Genomic DNA, 22,797 nt, shown 5'->3' with positions numbered 1-22,797 from the left:
GTGACATACACTGCCACTGCTCAGACGTCAGCTGCTCCACGTACCGATTCGATTTCATGCTGATGATGGGGATGTACACATGTTGCTGTGACACCTGAAGATGTCAGCAGGGCAATAACAGACAGTCAATGTGCGCATCAGAGCTAGAGGTCCAGCATCTTCATTGTCCTGAAATTCTCTTCAAGCCATTTGTTTCAGACCACGGGTCTCCAGCCAGTACAAGTGCCTGTGGACGCCACATTTACGATTTAGGAGTCAGTAAGCAGTAGAAAGAGCTTCTCAAGGGAAGAACGTGATCTGCTGCATTAGAGTCTAACCTTAGCTTTTCAAGCTTTTACCGCACTGGAAAAGAATTTAGCCCCAAAAGCTTTCAAACTTGTCAGTTTTTTGGAGGCTGTTTAATTTTTGTTGTGGGGGTTTTATTACTCTTTGATTACAGCTTAACTGTCTTAAGAGCAACAGTACCATCCCAGTCCAAAAACATCTTTTCATAAGAATTCTCCCTGTGAGTCATGGCATTTATTTATCTCCCTATTTATTGCAGTAGATCCTTCACTTCCTCTGCACACCCAACCACCCTGTTTGGTGTTTGTTGTTCTCACTGGAATTGTGGCAGCCACAGTAGAATACATATTTGGTTTTCTGCAATATTCCTGCATTTAGAGAACTGCACTGGGGTTTTTCTTGGATTACCTCCCCATTTTCTGTTCTGTGTCCGTGTTACAGCCTTTTGAAGCCTTTTCCCAGTGAGCATAAAGTACATTAAATGGCATGTGCAAATGAGCAACAGCACAGCTGCTAATTGTGCTAACAGATGTAAATAGGAAACACATTACTTTGCTAATGCTAAAAGTATTTATAGAAACCATTATCCACCTTTCATAACACTTTGATTATTGATGGAGCCTCTTTCAGATTCAGCAAAGTTGATTAAGCTTTTGCAGATGGTTTGACTTGCTGAGGTAATGATAGAAATGTGGAAGAAATGCAGACATTTTAAAGCTTTTGTTTTATGTGCTTTAGGCAAATAAGTGGGTTCAAAGGAAAGCTTTTGCTTTGCATTCTTTAGAAAAATGCACGGCTTTAAAATGGAAACATACAGGAGGGTCATTGAATGCAAACAAGGAGTCTGACCTCTTTCAGCTGAGTTTCCCATGTGCCTCACCTGCTGGGTCAGGTTTGTTTGAATATCGTTTGACTTGAGTAGAGTATGACTTGCAAAAACCCTCTCGCCAGACCCAGGCAGCTCCAATTTCCTCTGCTCTTGTAATTTATCCATTAAGATCTCAGATCCCGAGGACATATCCTCTCTTGGGAATGAGTGGCATCCTCATGGGTGGAAGTGTATTTGCAGCACAGAGGAGGTTAACATCAGTGTAATTGGGATGATTCAGGTAGTTTTCTTGAAGGGCTCTCTCTATAACCCTTTCTAACAGTTGTATCAACAAGACAGCCAGTGTGCCTGGCGCCAGCCGTGGGCTGACCCCGTAGCATCAGAGGAGCAGGGAGACAAACGCGTGACATCAGACACTGAGTGACCGAGCAATCTGTGTTCCCTGGTTTAACTCCCAGGAGGTTTTCTTTGTTTTCAGCAACCTGGGTGAAATCATAAATGGTAATAAGCAAATCGGTCACAGTCAAGGCAAATTCCAAGTTGTTTGGCACTGCGGCCATATGACCAGAAGACTCGCAAAGTCTCCACTGTCTGCCTCCAGCCAAGCTGCACCGTAAGCCAAAGGGCAGATTTGGCAACAGCATCGGGACCTTCATTGCATTTGATCCAGGGAATGATTTTCCTAGGGAAGCTGTTTTACCCTCTTCAGCTGGCTTGGTTCCCTCTCCTTTGCACAAATGGGATTTAGATTTAGTTCTTCTGGGCTACGCTGGAAGCTTTCACACTCTGCCTCCTAATCCATACCCCTTTCCTCTTCCAGTAACTTCAGAGAGTGCTTTTTTCCCTTTATCTTTGCTTCACTGGCATACAACAGAAAGTTTGTAGAAGCACGAGGGAAATGGTTCCTACTTAAAATCTGAGAATCTCAAACAAATGGATGTGCTGCTTCATGTTCAGCATGCTAATGCTTCACGCTATCTTTGCAGTGCATCTTTGACTTCTCCCCAGAGCGGTGTCCTGGCAGGCAGGTCACAACTTTTCACATCAATTCTGTAACCTGCCTATACGTACAGATATTTTTCAGAAAAAGGGCCAAAACCTGATATTTCTCTTCTCCGCAATGCTGCTTTTTTCCAAATAGTCACAGTAAAAATAGGAGTGGTGTTTTGGGGGTTTGTTTGGGGTTTTTTTCTCCCCTGCAGCGAAAATTCCACCATTTTTTCTGCTTAGGACTTAGCTACCAAAGAGATCTACTAAAGCATTTTCTCATCATTTTGCAAAATCAGAACTCCTTGATGTCTAGAAACGGTGTTTAAAATCTGAAGTAGAGAACATGGGCCGTGAAGATCGATGCAGTTTTGTCTGTATCTGCTAGGCATGGGAGCCTATGGGAGATACCTATGTATAGGTTTTTCACCCCCCACTCTTCTCTTTCTTCATAGAACTAAAATTTAATTACAGGGCTTGGAAAATTCTTTAGACAGTGTAGGGGATGAGCTAAATAAAACAATGACAGGGAAATGATAGCAAGGCAGGAACATGAATTGGAAAAACACCTCATACTTGAGATTTTTGTATTACTCAAAGGTTTCATTCAGCTCCTTTTTAACTGAGAGTGGGTGTGTGTGGGTTGATGGGTGTGAATACTCATTTCCTGCAAGATGGAAAAGAAAGAAAAGGTCGCTTTAAATATAATTCATAGGGCTAATGGGTAAATCTACCTGGTTATTATATCTTCCTCCTAAAGCTTTGGCTGGAGCTGAGTGATGTCATGTTTCTGGTGCTCAGAAGACCCCTTTACTAAACTGTGCTTTAAATAAAACTGCAAGTAAGGTCCTGACAAATTGTTTGGAATTTGACCTTGGTGATAAACTTTGGATTAAAATAGTGTTCTGTTAAAATAGTGCTTTTTTATTATTGTGATTTCATGGCTTGCTTTAACACAAAGGAGGGAAGAACAGGAGCAATGGAGTATTTTTGTGATTTGGTGGTTTTTTTTTTTTTTTTTTGGTCTCCATTTGAATTTTATGGAATTGTAAATCAAAACGATGTGAAGGCGGATCAGAGTTTGTCACAGTATCTGGGTGGTTGTAGTCACGATTGAAGAACAGATGAGGTACACTGCACATTTTCCTGTAGTGACTGGCCAGTACAGCCTTCAACCTTGTGAACACACAGCCCCAAAAGAGGGGGGAATAGTCTCTGGTCTCTAACATACTTGAGGGCAGAAACTGAGGTCAGTATTGTGAGTAGGAAGAAGAAAAATTTTGCCAAATACTGCAGAGTGTGAAGTGGTACCACTAATGGGTATATTAAGGATAATGAGCTAAATCTGTTCTGGTTTGGGTTTTTTTAATTGTGTAATTCTTATGTATACATTTGTGTTTGAGGAAAATAAAAATAAATGCTTGAGATAAAGTTTCCATTACAACTTTTCCAGACTTCTTTGGTAGCTGCCACAGGGGAAGTATTGTGTTTTCTTTGGGTAACTGAGAAGATCTTCTCTCTTTTTCAAATTAAAAGCTTAATAATAGGCAAGCAGTTAATCAGTACAACTCAGTGCAGTATAAATTGTGGAAAAAATAACGTCTCTTCTCTTAGAGGTGCCAAATCAGGTCAAACCCCAGTTTTTGAAAAGGTACCTAGTTCTTGAGTGTGTGCTTCAATATGCTTTTACAAATTGTAGACTATGATTCTCTTCTGGGGTTTTGGGGTGGCTGTTTTCCTTTTGTTTCCATAATTGTCCATATATCCTCTCCCAAGTGCTCCTCAAAGACACATAATTTGTGATAAATTACCACTCCGACCAAGTACTGGGGTTGTAGTAACAACTTTTTATAGGCTGCCATATTTTTTTAATCTTGTTTCAGTGTGGCGTGTTTTTAAGACAAACAGCTCATCATTGAGACTTAAGTGAATTGTTTTAATATTACACTATTACATGAGTCAGTATTTTTTTTTTTATCTAAAGCTGATTAGATAAGGATTTACTTTTTAGTATTTTCTCAATGCAAATCATTGCAAATATGCTGTCTGGTAAGAACATACAGTACAAATGAAAATCATGAAATTAGTGAAGTTGTTTGAAATCAATGTCTTTGGCCAGAGTTCTTACTAAAAATATATATATATATATATATATATTTATCTGCTTTAAAGTTATTTGTTAAACTTCTTTACATAAAGAAAACTTATTTGTTTAGGTACAAAAATACACCCAGGAGAAGTTCAATGGGATGTATGTTTTAACTTTATGGTCTGTGTTGTAACCCAGTTTTCAGTTAATGATACTGTGACATATGTCATGGCTTATATTCCATACTCTTCATCCACTGATGGATTTTGAATTTCCCTTCGATGGATTGTCCCCATATGATTTTCATCAAAATGAAGTGGTGATTTGGCCAGCGTTACTCATGAAGCAAATACGTCCCACAGGGCTACTCAAGTATCGCTGTTCTCTCCCTCTCACCTCCCCGCAGCTCAGGGCAAAGCTCCTTTGGGTCTGCCCCAAAATCATATAAACTTTCCTACTTTAGATGGTTTCTTCTCATAAATGGATTTGAGAACTGAGTACCTTCAGAGCTGGGCTTCCACCAGGGTCTTGCTTACCCAGGGTGAGGACAGGGGTAGGACAGGGACCCTGAGGTGGGGTAGGGGGGACATGCTGCAGCCCAGTGCCTGGGAGCTATAGGGGTGGCGTGTGGGGCAGGTCGGTGAGGCCCTCGGTCCCTACGGAGCTGTGTCCAGGCTCATCTGTACCTCTTAGCATCCGGCTGTAGCTGGGAAGCAGCCTGCTGTGCTCTTCTGGAGTATGCTTAGAGTTATGATGTTTGGTTTTGTTTATATTTTCATTAGTTTCCTGTTCCCAGCTGGTCATCGTATACCTTTTTTTCCTTTAAAAGGTATGGGTAAGGCATTTGTTGAATCGTATAATCTGATACTTGTGCTGTCCATCCCGTTACTGTGCTGTGTGATGGGGTAGCCGTTGCGCTAAGCGGGTACTGGCATTGTCTGAGCTTCAATTTCCCATCCTATGAGGCCAGTGCCTAATTTAGGTCCCTGAATCACATGACTCTGTTTTGCACAGAGGAAGCCTGTCTCCTGGCTTAGCACCAAGCACAGACCTCTCCAGTTGGGTCTGTGTGTCCTTCCACGCTAAACACAGCAAGGCGGCAGGTACTGCTCCCAGACAGAAACCCAGCCCAAGCCTTGTTCCTCCTCACCACCCTGCACATCTCCAGAGAACCCAAGGGCAGTTTTGTCAGTCTCTTACTCCATCTGTCTTCTGTCTTGAAATCTGTGAAATACTGTGCAGTGAGGTTGGTGAAGGGCAAATGATGGTAGTTTAAAATTGGATTTTCCCTTTGAAAAGCTCCTCCAGGTGGTATTTCCAGCACTCACTGATGGCCTGTCAGGCTGGCTGAGTTGTTTCTGATGGAGTTTCATGCACTATAGTATCAGTGCTTCTGTAGTAAAATGTCACAACAGTCAACCCTCTCCCCCTTCATCAGTCTTTGGCCTGACAGTTCTGATGACATGGGAAACTACTTCAGCATAGAGACAGGCAGCTGTGCCTCTGGCCACGCTAGCAGTGGGATGTGATCCAGGTCCAGAGGGACATGGCAGGAGCCCCATGGGACAGAGCAGCCACCACCATCAGCTAGATGAGCATTCTGGCAGGAGCGTAAGTGGTCATTGACATGAGCTGCTTTGATGGTGGGGGATTTCCAGCAGCTAACCACCTGACTCTTCTCCCTCTCAGCATCAAGACCATGGGATGTGGTATGCTTTTTCTCATCAGTGTCTGCCTTGGCGTCAAAGGATGGTTGGGGCTCAGGGCACTCATGCAGTCTCAGGGCTGGGTACAGTTCCTTAGAGTCACCCACAGAAAGAATCAGAGAAAGAAGCTCCATTCAAGTGGGTAGGCTTTGGTTTGTTTTGTTTTTTTTTTTTTTTAAAGTAGGTGTTTTGCACAACATGCCTTCTAGCCCATCTTTCTGGTGGTCCCAACACGTGGCATCTGTCCTTAAGGGGAAGTTAAGAAAGGGTAAAATGCACTGCTTTGCATTGCAGAGAGTAGCAGGGCAGGTATGTGCTGCATGGCAGTGGGTGCTTCCACACACAGCATCCACGTGTCTGGTGAACAATGCGTCTCTAGCTCCACTCCCCATGAAATGAGTCCCTCTTCTTTCCCTTAGCACTCCTAGCAGTATTTTGTATGCGCCTCTTTATAATGCAGAATATGTGCTGCTCTGATTAGTTTTTTTACTTCTCATTATTCAGTATTGCACATAAACAGATGTGCACATAGAAAAGTGCCCCCTGTTAATCAGGAACTGTTAAGCCATATGGCATGTGAAGATGGCGTATTACAGCTATGGGATGAGAACCTCCTGTTCGGCAATGAGGTTCACATGCTGTGAGTACTGTGTTAATATGTTCTTGCTAATGCTGTCAGTTCCTTCATCTGGCGAGTCAGCCTAAGTGACAGCGTGGATTTCTGGAGCCTTCCTTCTTCGCTGAGGTCTTGCTTCTGTTAAGTCACTGCCGAGAGCCCGTCTTCCCATTTGAAAACCTCATAAAGGTATGGGTGAAAAAGCAGAGGATGCTCTGAGCTGTCTGTACTGCACTGCTCTTAGATATTGTAGATACAGCAAAGATGCAGTTGGCCCTATTGCGTGTCCGGTAGTATTGGGCCTTGGGCCCAATTTCTTTTAGTGACCTGTCTCGGAGAAACACAAGAGTAGGAAATAACACACAAACAAGCCCTTGGTTAATTCATTCGGTTTCCACTACACTGGGGATTGTAACTAAGATTGGTAGTGACCCTGGATAGTTGCAAAACAAGCAAGAAACTACTAAGAAGTGTTGCTGTTTTGGTTATTCTAAAAGTTTGATGGTATTGCCAAGGTTTGTTCTTTTTGCCTTCTTGTAGCTAGCAGCCTTTTATTTAGCTCTATACCCCAATAACATGATGAGTCCAAAAGGCTTCATTTATCAGGTAGTGTTGTGACCGATGTGTTCTGATGTTGTGACTGCCCAAGAACAGGCTGACAGCGAGTGTTGCTGCTGCAAGCAATCAGTCTGTAATACTGAGAATCATAACCAGTAAATTAGAGGTTTCCAGCATCATTTGCCATTATGAGTAATTTTGTAGTTTGCATCAATGTAGTTCACAATGTATCAGCACTGAAAACAAATTCAAAAGGTCACTTTTCTTTTGTTTGTGTGATATTTTAACAAACTCAAGGTACCTAGAGATTCTTCTTGCCTGAGGCAGCCTGATATCTGGGAACCACTCTAATAGACGTGTTGTTGATAAGTAGTTACTCAAAACCACCTTAACATGATACTTGGCTATTGTAGCTGTCGTCAAAGGATTGAAGTTGCCTGGTATCTGAAATCTTACTTAAAATGAAGGCGGCATTAGCTCTGTAGCATTAGTTTCTTAGCACACTTAACGTATGGTTGTACAAGCATGGAAACAGGTATGCTTGCAGCAGAGTTAAAAGTCACTACACAGAATATTGCCTTTAGCAGATGCCATATTGTGCCAAAATAGCTGCTCCTTTCTCTTAACAGTGCAGACAGGCCATCTCATAGGCCTCTAAGGAGGAAAGGGATTTCTGCAGCCCTAAAGAGTTGGGTTTTGTCCTTGCAGGGTTCCTCTCCACAGCTGAGCTCCTACTGCCTGATGCCGAGATGTCAAGCATCTTACAGTGATTTCCTGTAATGGATGCTTGTAATTTATGCTCTCTGCTTTTATTTCTTCCAAAGCATAGATCTGTACCTCTCTTGAGAAGAGCCATTAGCGATGGGTGTTTTTTTTTAAAGTGCATTTATACCTTTGTTTCCACGCCTATGATATTTTTGGCCTTAAAATGTGTTTCAGACTTCTTTGAGATTCAGAGCACTTCGCATATAGTTCATGGACATCTCTGTGATGCGCTTTATCAGTTAGAAAACGAAATCATGGACAGCACTGCCGATGGATCGTAGTTCTTCTCTGATCCTTTTGTTTGGGACTTTAACCATGAGATAACCTTTATCCTTTTGCTGATAGAAAAACTCACTGGCAGAAAACTAAGTCTCTGTAAAGGGAGCTGATCAGGAAGTGTTGAAGCGTGGTGTTGGGGCCAAGGAAATATCGATGCATTCCAAGGTTAGCTGTAGCAAAAAGGCTATATTACTGCTTTATTCTGGTGTGATGTGATGTCTAGCAAAAGTTTTAGTGGCAGTGTATAGCTGAATGCTGATAAAGACATGGGGGGAAATCCAAATTTTTTTTTTTAAAAAGGGGGACACACAGCTGATGTAGTCAAGCTAGAAGCAGGCAAAGTTAGCTTGGGGAGGGGACATTTTAGCTTTGATGATTTCTGTTTCTAAGTACCTTACCATATATTACAAATTTCAGAATGGGTTACTCCATGCCCCTGCAAGGGAAAACAGCACTCTCCCCATTTTTAAAACAAGCTTCACAATTAAAAGTGACTACTTGCTACTTTTCAGACCTTCTTAGCAGTGCTAATAGAAAGTCATGGTGCATATTGCAGTGCTCAGCTTTTATCTACTGCTAACAAAAAAGTAAAAAAGACCCGATATTGAAGTCCTTGAACAATTAATGGCCATTATTTTCATGGGGCATTAAAGTCATGAGCTGCTGCTCTGTCTGCAAACGTTTCATTTAGCTCTGAGTAGACTGTACCAGAACGCTCATTGTGTGTTCGAGGGGCATCTTTTTATCTATTGGCAAACCTGGAGCTGACAAGGTACATTGTTTAAAGCAGGACCCCATGCCCTTCCTAGTAAAAGCAGAGCCTTGACGGGGTGGGCAGAGGATTTCGGTGCTTCCGTAGCCCCTGCTCTCCAGGCAGCTCCACTGCACTGGGACACTGCGTTCAAAACCTCTTCATCTGTTGTGTGTGTTGGTTTCTTATATTCTAGCCAGCATGCAAAACTGGGAGCTAGAAATCAAGCAAGAAGCACTTTGCTGTGAACCCCCCACTTGAATCTGGAGCACAGGCCACCTGGTGTGTTTGTGTTGAACATACTTAATAACAGGCTGTAAGTGTGCGAGGCAAGGTTCAGACTCAGACTAACGTTACAGGAATGTAGCATCTGTCTGACATCCTGGCTTGGATAAGTATCAAATGAGGAAAGTATGTCAGAATTTCTCTTGCTCAGCATCTCTGTGCTTTATAAAGATAAACTACCAGAAATGTGTGCTTTTCTGTAGATGCAGAGGTTATAGAATAGTCCCATAGGTTTTCTGTGGAGGGCTACAGGTGTAAGTGTGTTCCCTCTGAACCACTTTAACAAACGAGTGACTTGGGTGATGAATTTTTAATCCTCTAGGTGATAATAAATGAAAAAAAAAAAGGCAGTGATTGATTATGTGCTTAGTTATGTCCTAGCTGCAATATCGTGCAGTTACCAGGGGGAGGCCAGAATGAGTATTTGGGACAGAGCTAGCTGCCTTAGGGCACACAGCTTTTGTAACAGTTCCTGCTGTACCCTTGCCTCTTTTATCCAGTAAGGACAGCTTCCCTTCCTTCTCTAAAACCATGGCCAGATCTTTGCTGTGCCGCTAGCTGGGACCTGGCCTCTCGGCACCGGCAACCTGTCAGATGCAGTCTGTTTGTGTCTACGTTGATAGCTGCCGATGGCGAACTGTTCAGTTCAGTCCCCAGAGGAGATCCCCGGCGGAGCACGGACATCTGCCTGCAAGGACTCAAGCGGTCGCCTCAGTTCTCATACACTGCATTGGAAATGTGTTCTGGGTCTTGGGGAGAGTGCCAGGCCTTTCACTTGATGGAAATTTGACCCTACCAGTGCTAATGTGGGAATCCACCACCACTGTAGTCCTACATGAGCCCCTCTCTGACATGCCTGGGGTAATTCTGACTGTGCTTTCCTCTAGGAGGACTTTCGGAATAAAGTTGAAGATTACATTAAGCGCTATGCGAGATGATGAAGGGAGATGGATGGCAGGACCATGGCTTCCACACTAGAGTTGTCCTTAACTTCAACAACAACAACAACAACAACAACAAAACCAGCCCGGATTGTACTAGTCCTGTGTCCATGTTGTACTGAAGAAGAAAACTAACTTCATAACTTGTCCATGTTAAAAGGAGAGTTCAGCATAAATACAGCAAGAAATTGTGTATGTTGGTTGAAAAAGTTGTTTGCTTACTTTTAAAAATGTTTACTCTTCTGAACTGTACTGTATATCCTGTTGATGAGATATGCTTGAGAAGTTAAAAGAAATCACTATTGAAATTGTAATTACACTTTTTTTTTAACTCTTGCCTAGTTTGGAGGGGGGAAGGAAAAAAAAAAACCAACCCAAACAGAAAAGGTGGCATGTTCTTGGAGCAGTTCAAGTTGGCAATAAAATGGTCTCCCATGAACCCAATCACAATACTGTTGCCTTTGAGCAGAAACAATACAAGCTTTTTCCAAGAGTTATTCAGCTAAGGCTTAGAGCTTGCCAGAATGCAAATGCTAAATGAAATTCTACTTCTGGTATTGAAATTCTTGATTATATTTAATGTAAGTATGTTTTTGTCACATGTTTGGAATTTTTACGTTGTTATTTTCAGCTCCTGTTTGGGCTACAGTATTTTTTTGTTTCTATTTGTTATGTGAAGTAGTTAAAAGAAACACAGGCTAATCCGTAACTTAAGTAAATGTGTAGTATTAGTAAAATTATATATATATATATTATATATATTATATATTTCTGTGAAAATTTAATGAAAGGGAGATTTTTTTTAAAGAAATTTGCCTTTGGCTTTCCGATCTGGATGTGGTGAGGGATCATCAGATGCTGTTCAATCTGACGAAAGTAAATTCAAGCACTGTTGCCTGGAGAACACCTAATTGTGTTCATCAAAGTTCTGCACTGAAAGTGAATGACTAATAAGGCAGGTGAGAATGAGAACACACTGCACCCTCTTTTAAAAACTCGTGTGCGCCTGGCTTTTTTGGTAATTTGAAAGGATATGATGCTATAATTGCCTTTTCTGTAAGTAGCTGTATATCAAATACATAGTATGTGCAAGCAGAGATCCTTCAGAAGACAGTAGCATGTACCTCAGGAATCACTTCAGAGTAAATGCCGTGAGAAGTCTGCTGCCTGTTGTGTGCCAGAGCTCCCCACTGCTCACCCGCTGAGCCGGGGCATTGGCGTAGCCTCAGAGACCGAAACGTTTGCATTTGGCTTGTGGGGTAATGCAGAGGAGGTGCCATGGAACTGATTCAAGCTTTTATAAATAGATAAACCATAGAAATAAATGTTCGTGTGGTTTCATACGGAGCCAAGTGTCTGTATAACGCTCGGGCATTGACTGTTGGTTTTCTATCCCCCCAAATGATACGCTTCATTCTTTCCTACTCTTCCTCTGCAGATGCTGGAGGAAATCAGAATTGTCTCCATCATTAGCGTGGCAGAGCTGGCTTGCAAATTTTAAGCGTGGTGCAGCCTTGCTTGTTAAGTTTTCCCTGTGCCTTTTCCATTACAGTTTCACAGGCTCCTGTAGACATTACTGGAGGTCTAGGAAAGCAGGGAAATTAAACGCAGGGATTGGCATGCAGGAGGAGAGTCATATCGTGAGCTTCATCTTTTGATAATATTGCTACTGTGTCTATTTAAAATGAAACATGGATCAGCATATTATTTTAAGCAGGCAACTGAGGTGAGAGATCTTTGCTGCCAAAATAGTAATGTCAGACAAAGTAAGGAATAAAAGAGTCACAGAAATAGAAAAGTTGGAAAATACATCTAGTTTTTGCTGACTGAATCAGAAGGATTCTCTTATTTTTGAGCTGAAAATGCTGAACCAGTTTGCTGTAATGAAGATGAGTCCTGCTTGCTGTAGTGGCACCCTGCTACCATTATCCCCTTCCATCCTTCAGCAAAAGGGGTAAAAGTCCGTGTGTCTTGCGTTGTCACCCATGCCTGGCTCCCCACTCTTACCTGGCAGCCACTGCAGGTACGCCTAGGGCAGAGCAAAGGCAGGGTGCTGCTACGGAGAGCCAGGAAAGGCTGTGTCGGCATGCGGCGGGTTTGGGGTACCAGCAGCCTGTGTGAGTGCAGAGCTAGAGCTGCGGTCATCAAAACCAGTCCCCACCTCCCAGTACAAGTCCCGCTGTATGATCCCTTTACTGTGTTTTTGCTTACCTAGAGGAGCAAAATATTACAGTTTGGTTACTATTAAGTACTGTAGAAGAAGGCCTGAGCATCAGTTTCTTCCCATCCAGAATACATGGAAGGAAAAAATGTTATGCTCATCTTAGAAGAGCCCATCAGGTCTTCTGAATTATTTTTTTGTTGAACATGAGGAGCTGGGGTTTTTTCTTATTTATGTATTTATTTATTTATCTTTATGTGTATTTTTATATATATGTGTATTTGTACAGATGCAACTACTCTATATACTCCTTCCAGCCACCCTTGATTTCCACCTCTCACCGAAGGACTAAGCTGGGCTGCTACCGTGGGCATGGTTCACTGCACATGGCCAAAATATTCCTGCAGAAATCTCAAGGGAAGTTTGTCTCTATCCTGCACCCTCATGGACCCCTTGCAATGGCAGAAGGCAGACTATCCTATACATCCCCAAAGTGTCACCTTCCCTTGTGGCTGGTTAGTGGGTGGAGGCTCATCAGCAAATAGCGCTTGTGCAGGAATTGGCTTTTGTAACTTCTGTGCAGCTTTTGCAACAACCTGCTGCTTTTTTCTTGTGTGGTGGTGTGGGGTTTTTTTGTTGGTTGGTTGGTTGTTTTTTTAATTTATTTTTATTCTAGGTAGGTAGCCATCTTCCAGAAAGCTTCTTCAGCTCTTCCTGGCTGCAGGGACCACAGTCTCTGGAGCCCTGGGCACTCCCCATCAAATAATGGTGTTTTGTTTTGTTTTTTTTTTCTTCAACTGCCCCTGAAAAAATCCCCAAATATCAAATGGCAAAGAAAACATATGCTGCAGTGTCCTGGAAGAGGAACAGGAGTCGGGACCGAGCAGCCCACGGTGGGCTAGGTGGATGGCTGGGTGTCCCACTGCCTGGCATGTGCAATTTTTGGGTTTTTTGGGAAACATGAGGGCCAGGGGGAACAGCAGCTGGGTCTCCCCAGGGGCCCCCTTCCTGAGCCAGCAAGGCACTGAAGGGCGTCTGGAGCGGCCTGGAGCTGTTGGGGATGGCAGAGACCAGTGGCAGGGTTGGGATGCCCCCTGTCCCAGATGCTGTGCAGTCTCCCACCAAGGGAGCTGACCCCAATCCTGGACCCTGCTGAAAGGGGTGGAACCCTGACCTGCCCACCCACACCTGGGGGACCCCACTGCCTTGGAGGGGTGGACCCCACGCAGTCAGTCCTCCCGCCACCCCAGGACCCCCAGTGCCACCCCAAAGGGTACCCATGGGGTGGGGGTCAACACTATTGGGGGGTGTCTCTGGGATTACAGAGGCTCCTTTGGGGCAGCGAGAGGGGCGTCCGGGGGGGGGCCCCTCAAGCCACTCGGACCCCAGCCTTCACAGAGGGGGTGATTGCTGAGGATTCGCACCAGAGACAGGTACCTGGTTTATTTATGTATGTATTTATTTATGTAGGAAAAGCACCTTATTCCTGTTGCTCGTTAGCCCCAGGGCACTGCCAGGGCCATCACTGGTGCTGCCACCAGTGCCACCAGCTTCCCACTGCTGACTTTCACCCATTGCTCCCCATCTCCTAGGCTAACTCTACCTGTGCAGGCCTGGTCCTTGTGCTGGGGGCTGGGGGAGAAGATGCCTTTCCTGGTGTAGAGAAAAAAAAGGACAAAAAGAGGAAGCTGTGGTGGTTTCATTGCCCAGGGTTGCACCTAGACCCACCAGCCTCACCGTTACACTGTGCTGGCACTGCGGGGCTGGCAGGATTTCACATACACACACACCCCCCCTTTTTTTTTTTTCTTCTTTAAAAATGTTCCTCTTTTGGCACATTATGCTGGGGGGGGGCTGGGAGGGAAGCCACTGGGAAAGGCTGAGCAGAGCTGTGGCGGTGCCGATGCCCAGGGAGAGCCGTGCTCCCCAGTACCCCAAGAGGGCTCCCCGCTGCTGGGACAGCCCATGCCTTGCTGGCCACCGGCATCCTGTATCGCCAAACAACCGCGTCTTAAATGATGTATTTATTTGGAAACTGCCAGGCAAATGGCATGTGCGTGGTGTGGAGGGTACCGGTGAGGGAGAAGCGGTGGTGTTGCTGTCTCTGTCTCCAGGGCTTGGTACCCACCATGATGCTCCTCTGCCAGGGTCCTTCCAAAAAAACAGGCACGTTCTGGGGGGGGCGGTGCCCCCATCCCTCCCCTGCGTCGGTGGCAGGGCGTCCCTACACGATGCCCTCGCTGCGTTTGCTCCTCCACACCACCAGCGCGGTCATCAGCAGGGTGACAAGGACGGGCAGCAGGATGAAGGGGCAGAGGATGCCGTTGGGGGGATCGTGCAGCGCCCGGCCAGACGGGGAGCAGTTCCTGAAGTACTGCTTATGGACGGCCACGAAGAACTCGTCCACCAGCCGGTTGGGCCAGTAGCAGTCGAGCCTCTCGGCGATCAGCGCCGTGCAGTTCGTCAGCTCCCCGTAGGTGCTGCAAGACAGACAAGGGCACGGGGGTGGCACCAGGGACCAGCACCCAGACACGAGCCTGCCATCTCCCCCCGTATAATATAAAATGTTATATACTTTCTATTATAGATGTGCATATTTGTTATTTGAGATTTTATTTGAGCACAAGGAGTTTTCATTTACAGAAGTAAATGAAAACAGAAATAATACTTACATAAAAAACTAGAAGCAAGTTTGGTTTGGTTTGGTTTGTGTTAATTTTTGCAGGATTTCACAGCTGGACCAGTGCTATTAGAAACTACTGGTCAGACCCACATAACCCTCTGGCACCTTTAGGCAAAGACCTTCAGGAAATCCATCCCGGCCCACAGAGCAGCTTGCCTGGCTGCCAGCCTTCGGGGCACCCTCCTTTAGCTTGCATGGGTTCGGCCAAAAGAGGACAGAAATAAGTACAGCGAATCTACTTAAAATTCTCCTTTTAATTGCCTAAAAATGGGGCTGGGGGGGTGGGGGTGGGGTGGGTATGAACCAACAGCATGCTTTTGAAGCTCATCTCTCTGCAGTACCCTGCTTTGCAGGTCCGCTGCACCACGACCCATCCCACTTCTCAGTGGTCAGCAAGTCCACTTTTTGAGGGTTGGTTTGGGTTTTTTTTTCCAAATATTTGGAAAATGAGGAGCAGCCCTGAGCAAGAGGCACTGCAGGAAGAGGACTGCCCCTGTGCTGCTCCAACCAGCCATCCTCCGGAAGGACAGGTATTACCATGGGTTTCAAACCCTACCTGCTTTAAAATCAGCTATGCATAAAAAAAATACATACGTATAATTTTTTTTTCCCCATCCCAATTACTCACATCTAATCCTAGAGAAGCAGAGCAAACCAAAACCCAGCTAGCCAATTAAAAACCCGCCTGAGGGAAGAAATATTTTATAAGCACCTTCCCAGCTACTCGCCGCAGCCTCTCTGCATCTCATCAGCTGGGTTTTCGGGCAGGCGGCAGCTGCCTTGCCGTGCCCATCAGCACACGGCAGTGCTGGAGGGAGCCCCTGCGGCGTCCGGTGATTTAATTAATGGGAGCTACTAAAAGCAGCTTCTGCTCAGCATCCCAATGTGCAAAATTACCGTTTCCCGTTCAGCAGCAGCCTTGGGACATCTCAGGAGTTGAAGCATCTTCAGGAACCAGAGGAAAGGGTTAACAGAGAAGCGAATAAAAGCTATTTTTAAAACTGAAGGGCCATACAGCAGCTGGCTTAGCCCTTCCCCAGCTCAGACTGCGCTCTGTGCTGGTAAATAGCTGCTCCTGTCACTATACGTGAAGATGTGCAAGTAACCAAAATGGTGTCAGCAAATGAAAGGATAAATTGCAATTACACTTTGCACTTAGGCAGCATCTGTATTTCAGAGCTCAGATGGCTCCGTGCGCACCGGCTGGGGCGAGGATGGACCCGAGGAGAGGAGCCGAGTGGCTACAGCCCTGTGAGCAGCGTAGGGGGGTTGAGGCGGTGGCTGTGGGGCTACGACCTTCTGTCCAGGAGTGGAAGGAGGTCCTGCCATCCTGATGGGGGGGTCTGCAGCTGTGGTTTAAGATACCCTAAGTCTCTGTCCCTTTTGTTTTCATGTCCCCTGTCTTCACTGAAGCCACCGTCAGCCCCGCACACCCCCAAAGCCCAGTGGGGAGCGAGCAGGAGGGGCCTGGAGGGAAAAGAAAACATTTTTCAGCAGTTGTCAGTAGAAGTGACAACAAGGGCTGCTGAGCTCTTGGCCAAGGGAAAGCAAGCCTGGATTCTCTTCAGGAGATGATTTTCTGCCTTTTGCTTACACAAAGCACTACCTGACCATGATAGTTTTAGGGACAGCCAACTAAAAGCAAAGCCGAACTCTCAACTGTAGCCAAGTGCTTTGGTTTCTTCCACTTTATCTCATAGGCCCTTGGCCACCCATGGACACAAGCTGACAACCACTGGCTGAGTCCACCCCTGCCGGCGGCATGGGTCCCGAGCTGCCATGTCTCGTGGTGTTTGGAGAATGGTCCTGCGAGACTCCATCCTTCTGTCCTCGCATGCACAGCACCAAGACACGTGGCATTGAGGACCTTCTCATTGCATGTGCACCACCAGGTACCATAGAGGAATAGCAAAGGGATCCATTTGCTGGGATACTCATAAACCAGACCAGTCAGACGCAGGCTGCTGCTCGCGATGCCTTGTCAGAAGGGATCAGAGTCCCACCGGAGAGCAGCAGTGTTGACGCCCGGGGCTGAGCGTGCTCTTCCCTGCCACAGCCGTGGTGAACGTTCATCCCATTGCATCTCCAAAGTGGCATCTGGTTCTCTCTCTCTCCCCACAAGCAGAGCCGCGTTATTACGTTAGCACCATGCCAGTGTGGTCCCACCAGGGAATTCAGCCCATGCTGATGGTGAAACATCACTGGGGGGCTTGTTTTCCTGCCCAGCATGGCTGCTCTGCCCTCACCTTGCCACCCCACAGCCCAGTCCAGCAGAGCGAGGTTCCCCCTGCCACGCTCAGCTGGGCAAAGCTGAGCTGAGCTCCAGGAGCTACAAGGATGATCACGCTGTTTCTGCTGTCCAGAAAGAGGTGTAATCCTCAGTCGCAGAGTTAAAAACTCTTTGGAGAGAAGGTAGCATCAAGCTTTTGGCTTTCAGATGACCCTACAGCTCATTTGCAAGCCTCCATCTGCCAAAACACTGTCTCCTCCAGCTGAACGACGGCACAGACCTTCCAGAAAAAAGCCTCCAGAGGTGGTATCTCTGCAAGCAGGAGAAAGGCATCGCCAAATCTCAGCCTCACATCCCACACTATGGAAGACCGCGTGCCGGGGACGCTGCCGGGGTTGGGGTGCTGCTGCTGGCTACAGCCCGGGGAGGGACCCCGCTGCTGCTGCAGCCGAAGTGAAACACGATGCTGGTGACCGACACAGCTGCAGAAACAGAGCGGCATGGCATGCCACTGGCTCTGCCGCCACAGCCCTGAATGGGAGGGGGCTCAGGCCAGGGCAGGCGGCAGGGGGAAGAGAGGGGCTGGGTGTTTAGGGAGCCTCTGGGGTGCAGCTGGGACCACCCTGGAGATGATGGCGAGGACAGAAACCCAAGTCGGCAGCACCAGGGGCGTCTGGGGATTGCAATGCCTGGCAAAACACTCAGGCGATTCTTTTGGGGGGGGAGGACCTAAGAGACCTGAATGCCACCAATCCCAAATCAGACCCGAGGCGGGGATGTGCAGAGAAATACCCAGGCCCTGCATCCTCTCCTCCCTCACACCGCAGACCAGGGGCTGGCTGCCCTCTAAAAACAGCTGAGTGGGGCCTTACAGCCTTTACTAAAAGTGGGGTGATTAACCACAGGCTGGATCCCTGGCTGGGCTTCCAAGTTCCATGATGGCTCAGTTTGGTTGGGGTAAATAAGGAGGTAGAGTAGCCACCAGGCCACGGACTGGCATCGTGGCACATCCCCGTGGCTTTGCAGAGCAGCCAGAGGATCTAAGGATGCGACATCTAAGGATGGTTGTCCCCAGCTTCCCAACCTGCCTGGGAGCAAGAGGTAATGGAAGGAGCGGGTGTTGTAAAGCTGTTTGCAAGGGGCTATGAATAGCTGGTGCAGCCCGAAGCTATGCGCTGTGTGCTATTCATAACAGCCGAAAGCCAGGCTGCAAAACATGGCTGGCATTAGAGTTAGTTAAGATATTTGGAATTAGAGGATGCGACAAAAGGCCTTCCATCAGGCACCTCTGCCCCCATGGGAAGGTATTTGAAGTCTCTCCTTGCCTCTCACAAGGACCATGCAGTTGTAGCTGCAGGAAAATCCTGGTCAGAGAGCTCAGGCTGGTCCTGAGGAAAGCTCGGCGGCTTTGAGGAGAAGCATCCCCAAGTCACACTCCTTTTTCCCAACCGGGCTTGGGCTTCTCTGGGATCTTTCCCGGTGCCAAAAATTGCGTGCAGCCCAGCGAGGGCTCCTCTGGGAATGGCAGCTCTCGGGGGCTCACCTATGCTTTGAGATGGATCCTTTAAAATGCCTTAAAAGACTAGTTTTAATTACTAAAAAAAAATATTAAAAACTGTGATTATTGAGCTGATGTAGGATAGCATCAGGAATGGGGCAGGTTTTCCCAAGCCATCCCACCACCACGGGCTGCGGGCAGGGAGACAGGCAGCCTGCCCTGAAAACTATAGCTTTGATTAGTTCTAAATATTTTTTTCCCTACCCAAGGTGAACTGCAATTAAAACTGTTTTTCTTGTCACCGTGGAAACGGTTTGGGTTTAAAGGATGCTGTGGCAGGAGGAGGCTGAGCAGCATGGGGACCATGTAGGGGACGAACGCCCGCGGGCAGGACGGGGACAGGGCTGGGCTGCTGGTGGGAAGCAATCGAGGACTGATTTATGGTTTGACGGGATCCAAATGCTTACACTGCTGCAAATCCTAAGCAATGCCTCTGGGTTTTTTTACCACTGCAACCGAGACTGGAATTTGATCTGCCATTTATTCCTTGCCAGCACCTGGGTGCGGACAGTGTTAACACTACGGATACTAGTTGGGGTTCACAGGAGTGCCAGCTCTCCCTTTTGCCACAATTATCAGGATTTTTTCCTATCCTCCCCAAATCCCTTGCTTCTGAAATAAAAAAAAAAACGAAACCAAAACCAAACCACAAGGCTTTCCTTTCACTTTGTAACTTAAAAAATTGATTTCTTCCTCTGGAAGGTTGCAGGGCGAGCTTGGAGACATGCTAAAGGGGTATCCAGAAGGCACTTGGCAACCTGAAGATAAATAAGTAGATAATGAGATAATAAGATACTGGATCAATCTGTTGTCTATAAGATAACGGATAAATAACCTGAAGACACACTGGGAGTATATTGACAGCTGTGAGAGCAGTGGCGGGGGCAGGAGCGGGGCAGGGTACCAGGCGTGCCGGGAGCTGGCAGCATCATCCCTCATTTCTGGACCTGGCTGCAGCTGTCAGACTGGCATGCTCACCCTGGTGAGCTCCTTCCTCACAGGATGCCTGCGGCAATGGGAAAGCATTCCCCGGAGATTTTTAGGTGTGCCACAGGGTGGATATATTTGGGATGAAGGCGCCTGGCTCGGCTGGAGTGACACTCGCAGCTGCAGCACCGCTCAGTGCAGCGAGCATCCCTCCGTCCCGCTCGCTGCTGCCCCGGTGCACAGATGCCGTACAAAAACCATCATGCAAAGCCATGTCCTGGCCACGGCCCGGCAGTGAGCCAAAACCATGCAGGAAAAATATCTACAAGTCATCGGCTCCTGCTGATGCATTCATGGATGAGCAGCCGGCAGCCTGACCCCTCCAGCAGCCCCAGCTCTGCCAGCAGTGCCCCACGTCCCCAAAATAGCTGCCCCGAGGAAGACCACAGCTAATCCCCCCGGCTCAGTTGCCGTGCCGATGAATTTGGACCTGGAATCAAAATAGCCAAGTTGATCATCGGGATAATTAGTCATGCACAGCTGAGCTCCCGGTCAAAGCAGCTCAGCCACCACTACCAACCGGAGGAGCCCACAACGCAGCTCCAGCTAAATGATCGTCTGGCTTTTTAATAACAGGGCAGCTGCAAGCCCTGGAGAACAAAACACCAGGGTGCTCGGTCTAAATTGCTCTTAGGCCAGGGATCCACGGCACAATGCCACGGAGGGGCTGGAGAAACCAGCTCCACTGGGTAGGTGAGCAGCCCCAGGCAGCTGACCCAGCAGGCACTGGCACGCACGGCTCCAGCGGGAGCATCCGAGGCCATGCCGGATCGCTTGCCCTTTGGGCAGGAAGAGAGGAAAGGAAACCAGATGACCCAAGGGAAAACGCCTCTCAGAGCAGTCCTTCTCCCTTCCCAGGAGACAGTGTTCATGGCCAACTTCTGGAACTAATGATTCTATTAAAAACCACCTGGCATCCCATTCCCGAAGGGTGTAACAGCTCACACAAGTTCCGCTGGTACACGATGAAGACTCGCATATCAAAATCCATCAACTTTCCCCAAATAAGCACAGCTAAGAAAGCCAGCAGAGCTCAACGGTGTTGTTGGACAAACCTTCTCAGAGAGTTGGTGTTCATGTGGCCCAAGCCCAACCTCACTAAACACTCCTGACCCAGAGATAGCCCTCCGTTACATCTGAACGCAGCGGTACCAGTGATGCAAGAGCTTGGTTAATATCTCTAAGGGTAAGATGGGAGGATAATCTGCAGCCTATAAATAGGACCAATAAACCACAATTACAAACTCTGCTGAGGCAATTCATTTGTCCAGATGTTCCCATCATGTCATTCTCAATCGAGCAGTAAATGATGGGCCTAATGGGCATTTCCCTGCTAAATGCTGCATACGAGAAATCACAGCTCCAAACCCGCTGCTGCTGATGGTACGGGTCCTGTCAGAGGCAAAAACCTTCAAACACTTCTCCTTCTCATTTCAGATAGGTTTCAAGCATCAAAACTCCTTGGTTTGGGGGACAATATGGAGAGGAAACGGGCTCTAGGCAGGCATTTTATTTCCATTTCTTCATCTCATGCCTGGTGGAAGTCAAGTCCTTCCCCCTAAAGCCGGAGGGGTAACCAGCCAGCCTATGCCACCCCCTGCCCACTCCTCCTGGGACACCTCCTAACAGCACTTTTTCTCCTAAAAGGGGATGGTAAGTGCCATGCACACCCAGAGAGCAGGGGTGTCGAGCGAGGTGGCCACCCAAAACCCATATCCTTGCAGAGCAGCTTATTTACAGCAGTAGCTGAGCTATTTCGACCTGATTTTTCTAATGTCCCGAGAGCACAGGAGGATCAGAGGAATGTCATCTCTTAAATAACCCCAAGCCTTGTGTTCGCACGGAGAAAATGGGCTCATGCAATCAAATTAAACACTGCAAGTTTATCAACATTTCCTCCAAGTGCCTCAAGGATAACAAGTTTCGTAGAAGCTAGTTAGAAGAAAAACAGGATGTCAGAGATAAAGAACAAGCTCTTTAATACACTTCTGCTTCCTGTGCAATGGCTTCACTGAAGGTCTGGAGGAGGAGATGGATTGCATTTCATCCAGCTTGCAGATAGCACCAAACCAGGACCAAAAGCAAACTCCTCCCCCCGGGACACACTCAGCCCCTGCACAGGGACAGCTGGGGTTGGGGACAGCTCTGCTGGGATGGCCCCATGGGTGGGAGCTCATCCCCAGAGCAGCCAGGAGACCCAGGGAGGTGGTTATCCCCTACTCCTGCCACTCAGCACATCTAGACCACGTCTGGATGGTGCCTCCAGAGGTGTCAACAGAGGGGGACAGGTCCTGCAGAGACCCCCCAAGGCAGCCGGGGGCTGGAGCAACGGCAGCAGTCCTGAACATTTCTGAGGACCAGAAGGGGTTTCTCAGAACCAGAAAACCTCCCACAGTCTTTCCACCCTCTTTTCTTCCCCTCCACTTTGTCACTGATAAAGGGGAAGGAAAACCAAGCTGTGCTTTTCAAAAGCTGTCTATATATATATGTATGTCTGTTTACATACACACATATATATAGATTTTAATTTGGCACAGAAGAAAGGGGCATGAAGCAGGAAATCAACCAAAATCTTACAAAAACTCTAATTTTTGTGCGAAACACTCATGGCATATGGCAACATCTGCTCACCATTTCCAACTGTCCTCAATCTCCCCCTCCTTGTGTCACAAGAGCTCATTTTTGTCCGCTGCTTCATTTTCCCAGAAAAAGGCCACGGCACAACACCACTGTATGATGTGGAAAGCCAGCTCAGAGTGGAGAACAGGTTTTTATTGTATCTTTTCAGGACCTCATGGCAGCACACGGACACCCCAGACCGGTCTTCGCAACTTCAGTCAAAAACCATCTCACCAGGAGAATGATTTACGCCATGGCAGTACTGAAAAATTCAGCTCTGCTGATTATAAATAGAAAAGAGCCAATCCAAAGAAAGCACTGTTCAGGTGGTTTGCAATTAAAAAACTGAAAAGAAATGCCAAAAAAGCCAAAAAAGAAATCCCACAGAGCAGCATGTTCCCCATATGCAACATCCCTGCTCTCCTCGATGCTGCTGCATTAAATAGGGTTCCCTTATCACCCTCATTA

The 22,797-nt window shown here is 46.9% G+C and overlaps 2 protein-coding genes across 7 annotated transcripts in view; one reads left to right on the top strand and one right to left on the bottom strand.

Moving 5' to 3' along the window:
• The window catches only part of UBE2F (ubiquitin conjugating enzyme E2 F (putative)), an 87,228-nt gene extending 75,790 nt beyond the window's left edge, over window positions 1-11,438 (top strand). For all 6 annotated transcript variants that reach the window (XM_052791772.1, XM_052791771.1, XM_052791769.1 and 3 more), the window contains one exon: window positions 10,038-11,438. In XM_052791772.1, coding sequence (XP_052647732.1) covers window positions 10,038-10,088 — 51 coding nt within the window. In that variant the 3' untranslated portion in view covers window positions 10,089-11,438. The remainder of the gene's footprint in view (window positions 1-10,037) is intronic.
• Window positions 11,439-14,263: 2,825 nt separating this feature from the next.
• The window catches only part of RBM44 (RNA binding motif protein 44), a 43,623-nt gene continuing 35,089 nt past the window's right edge, over window positions 14,264-22,797 (bottom strand). The window contains 1 exon segment of the mRNA XM_052791417.1: window positions 14,264-14,732. Within this exon segment, the coding sequence (XP_052647377.1) occupies window positions 14,477-14,732 (256 nt within the window). The 3' untranslated portion in view covers window positions 14,264-14,476.

This window comes from Harpia harpyja, chromosome 7 (assembly GCF_026419915.1).
Source record: "Harpia harpyja isolate bHarHar1 chromosome 7, bHarHar1 primary haplotype, whole genome shotgun sequence".
NCBI classification, from domain to species: domain Eukaryota; kingdom Metazoa; phylum Chordata; class Aves; order Accipitriformes; family Accipitridae; genus Harpia; species Harpia harpyja.
Note: the sequence above shows the minus strand (reverse complement) of the source record. Positions and strands in the feature narration are given on the sequence as shown.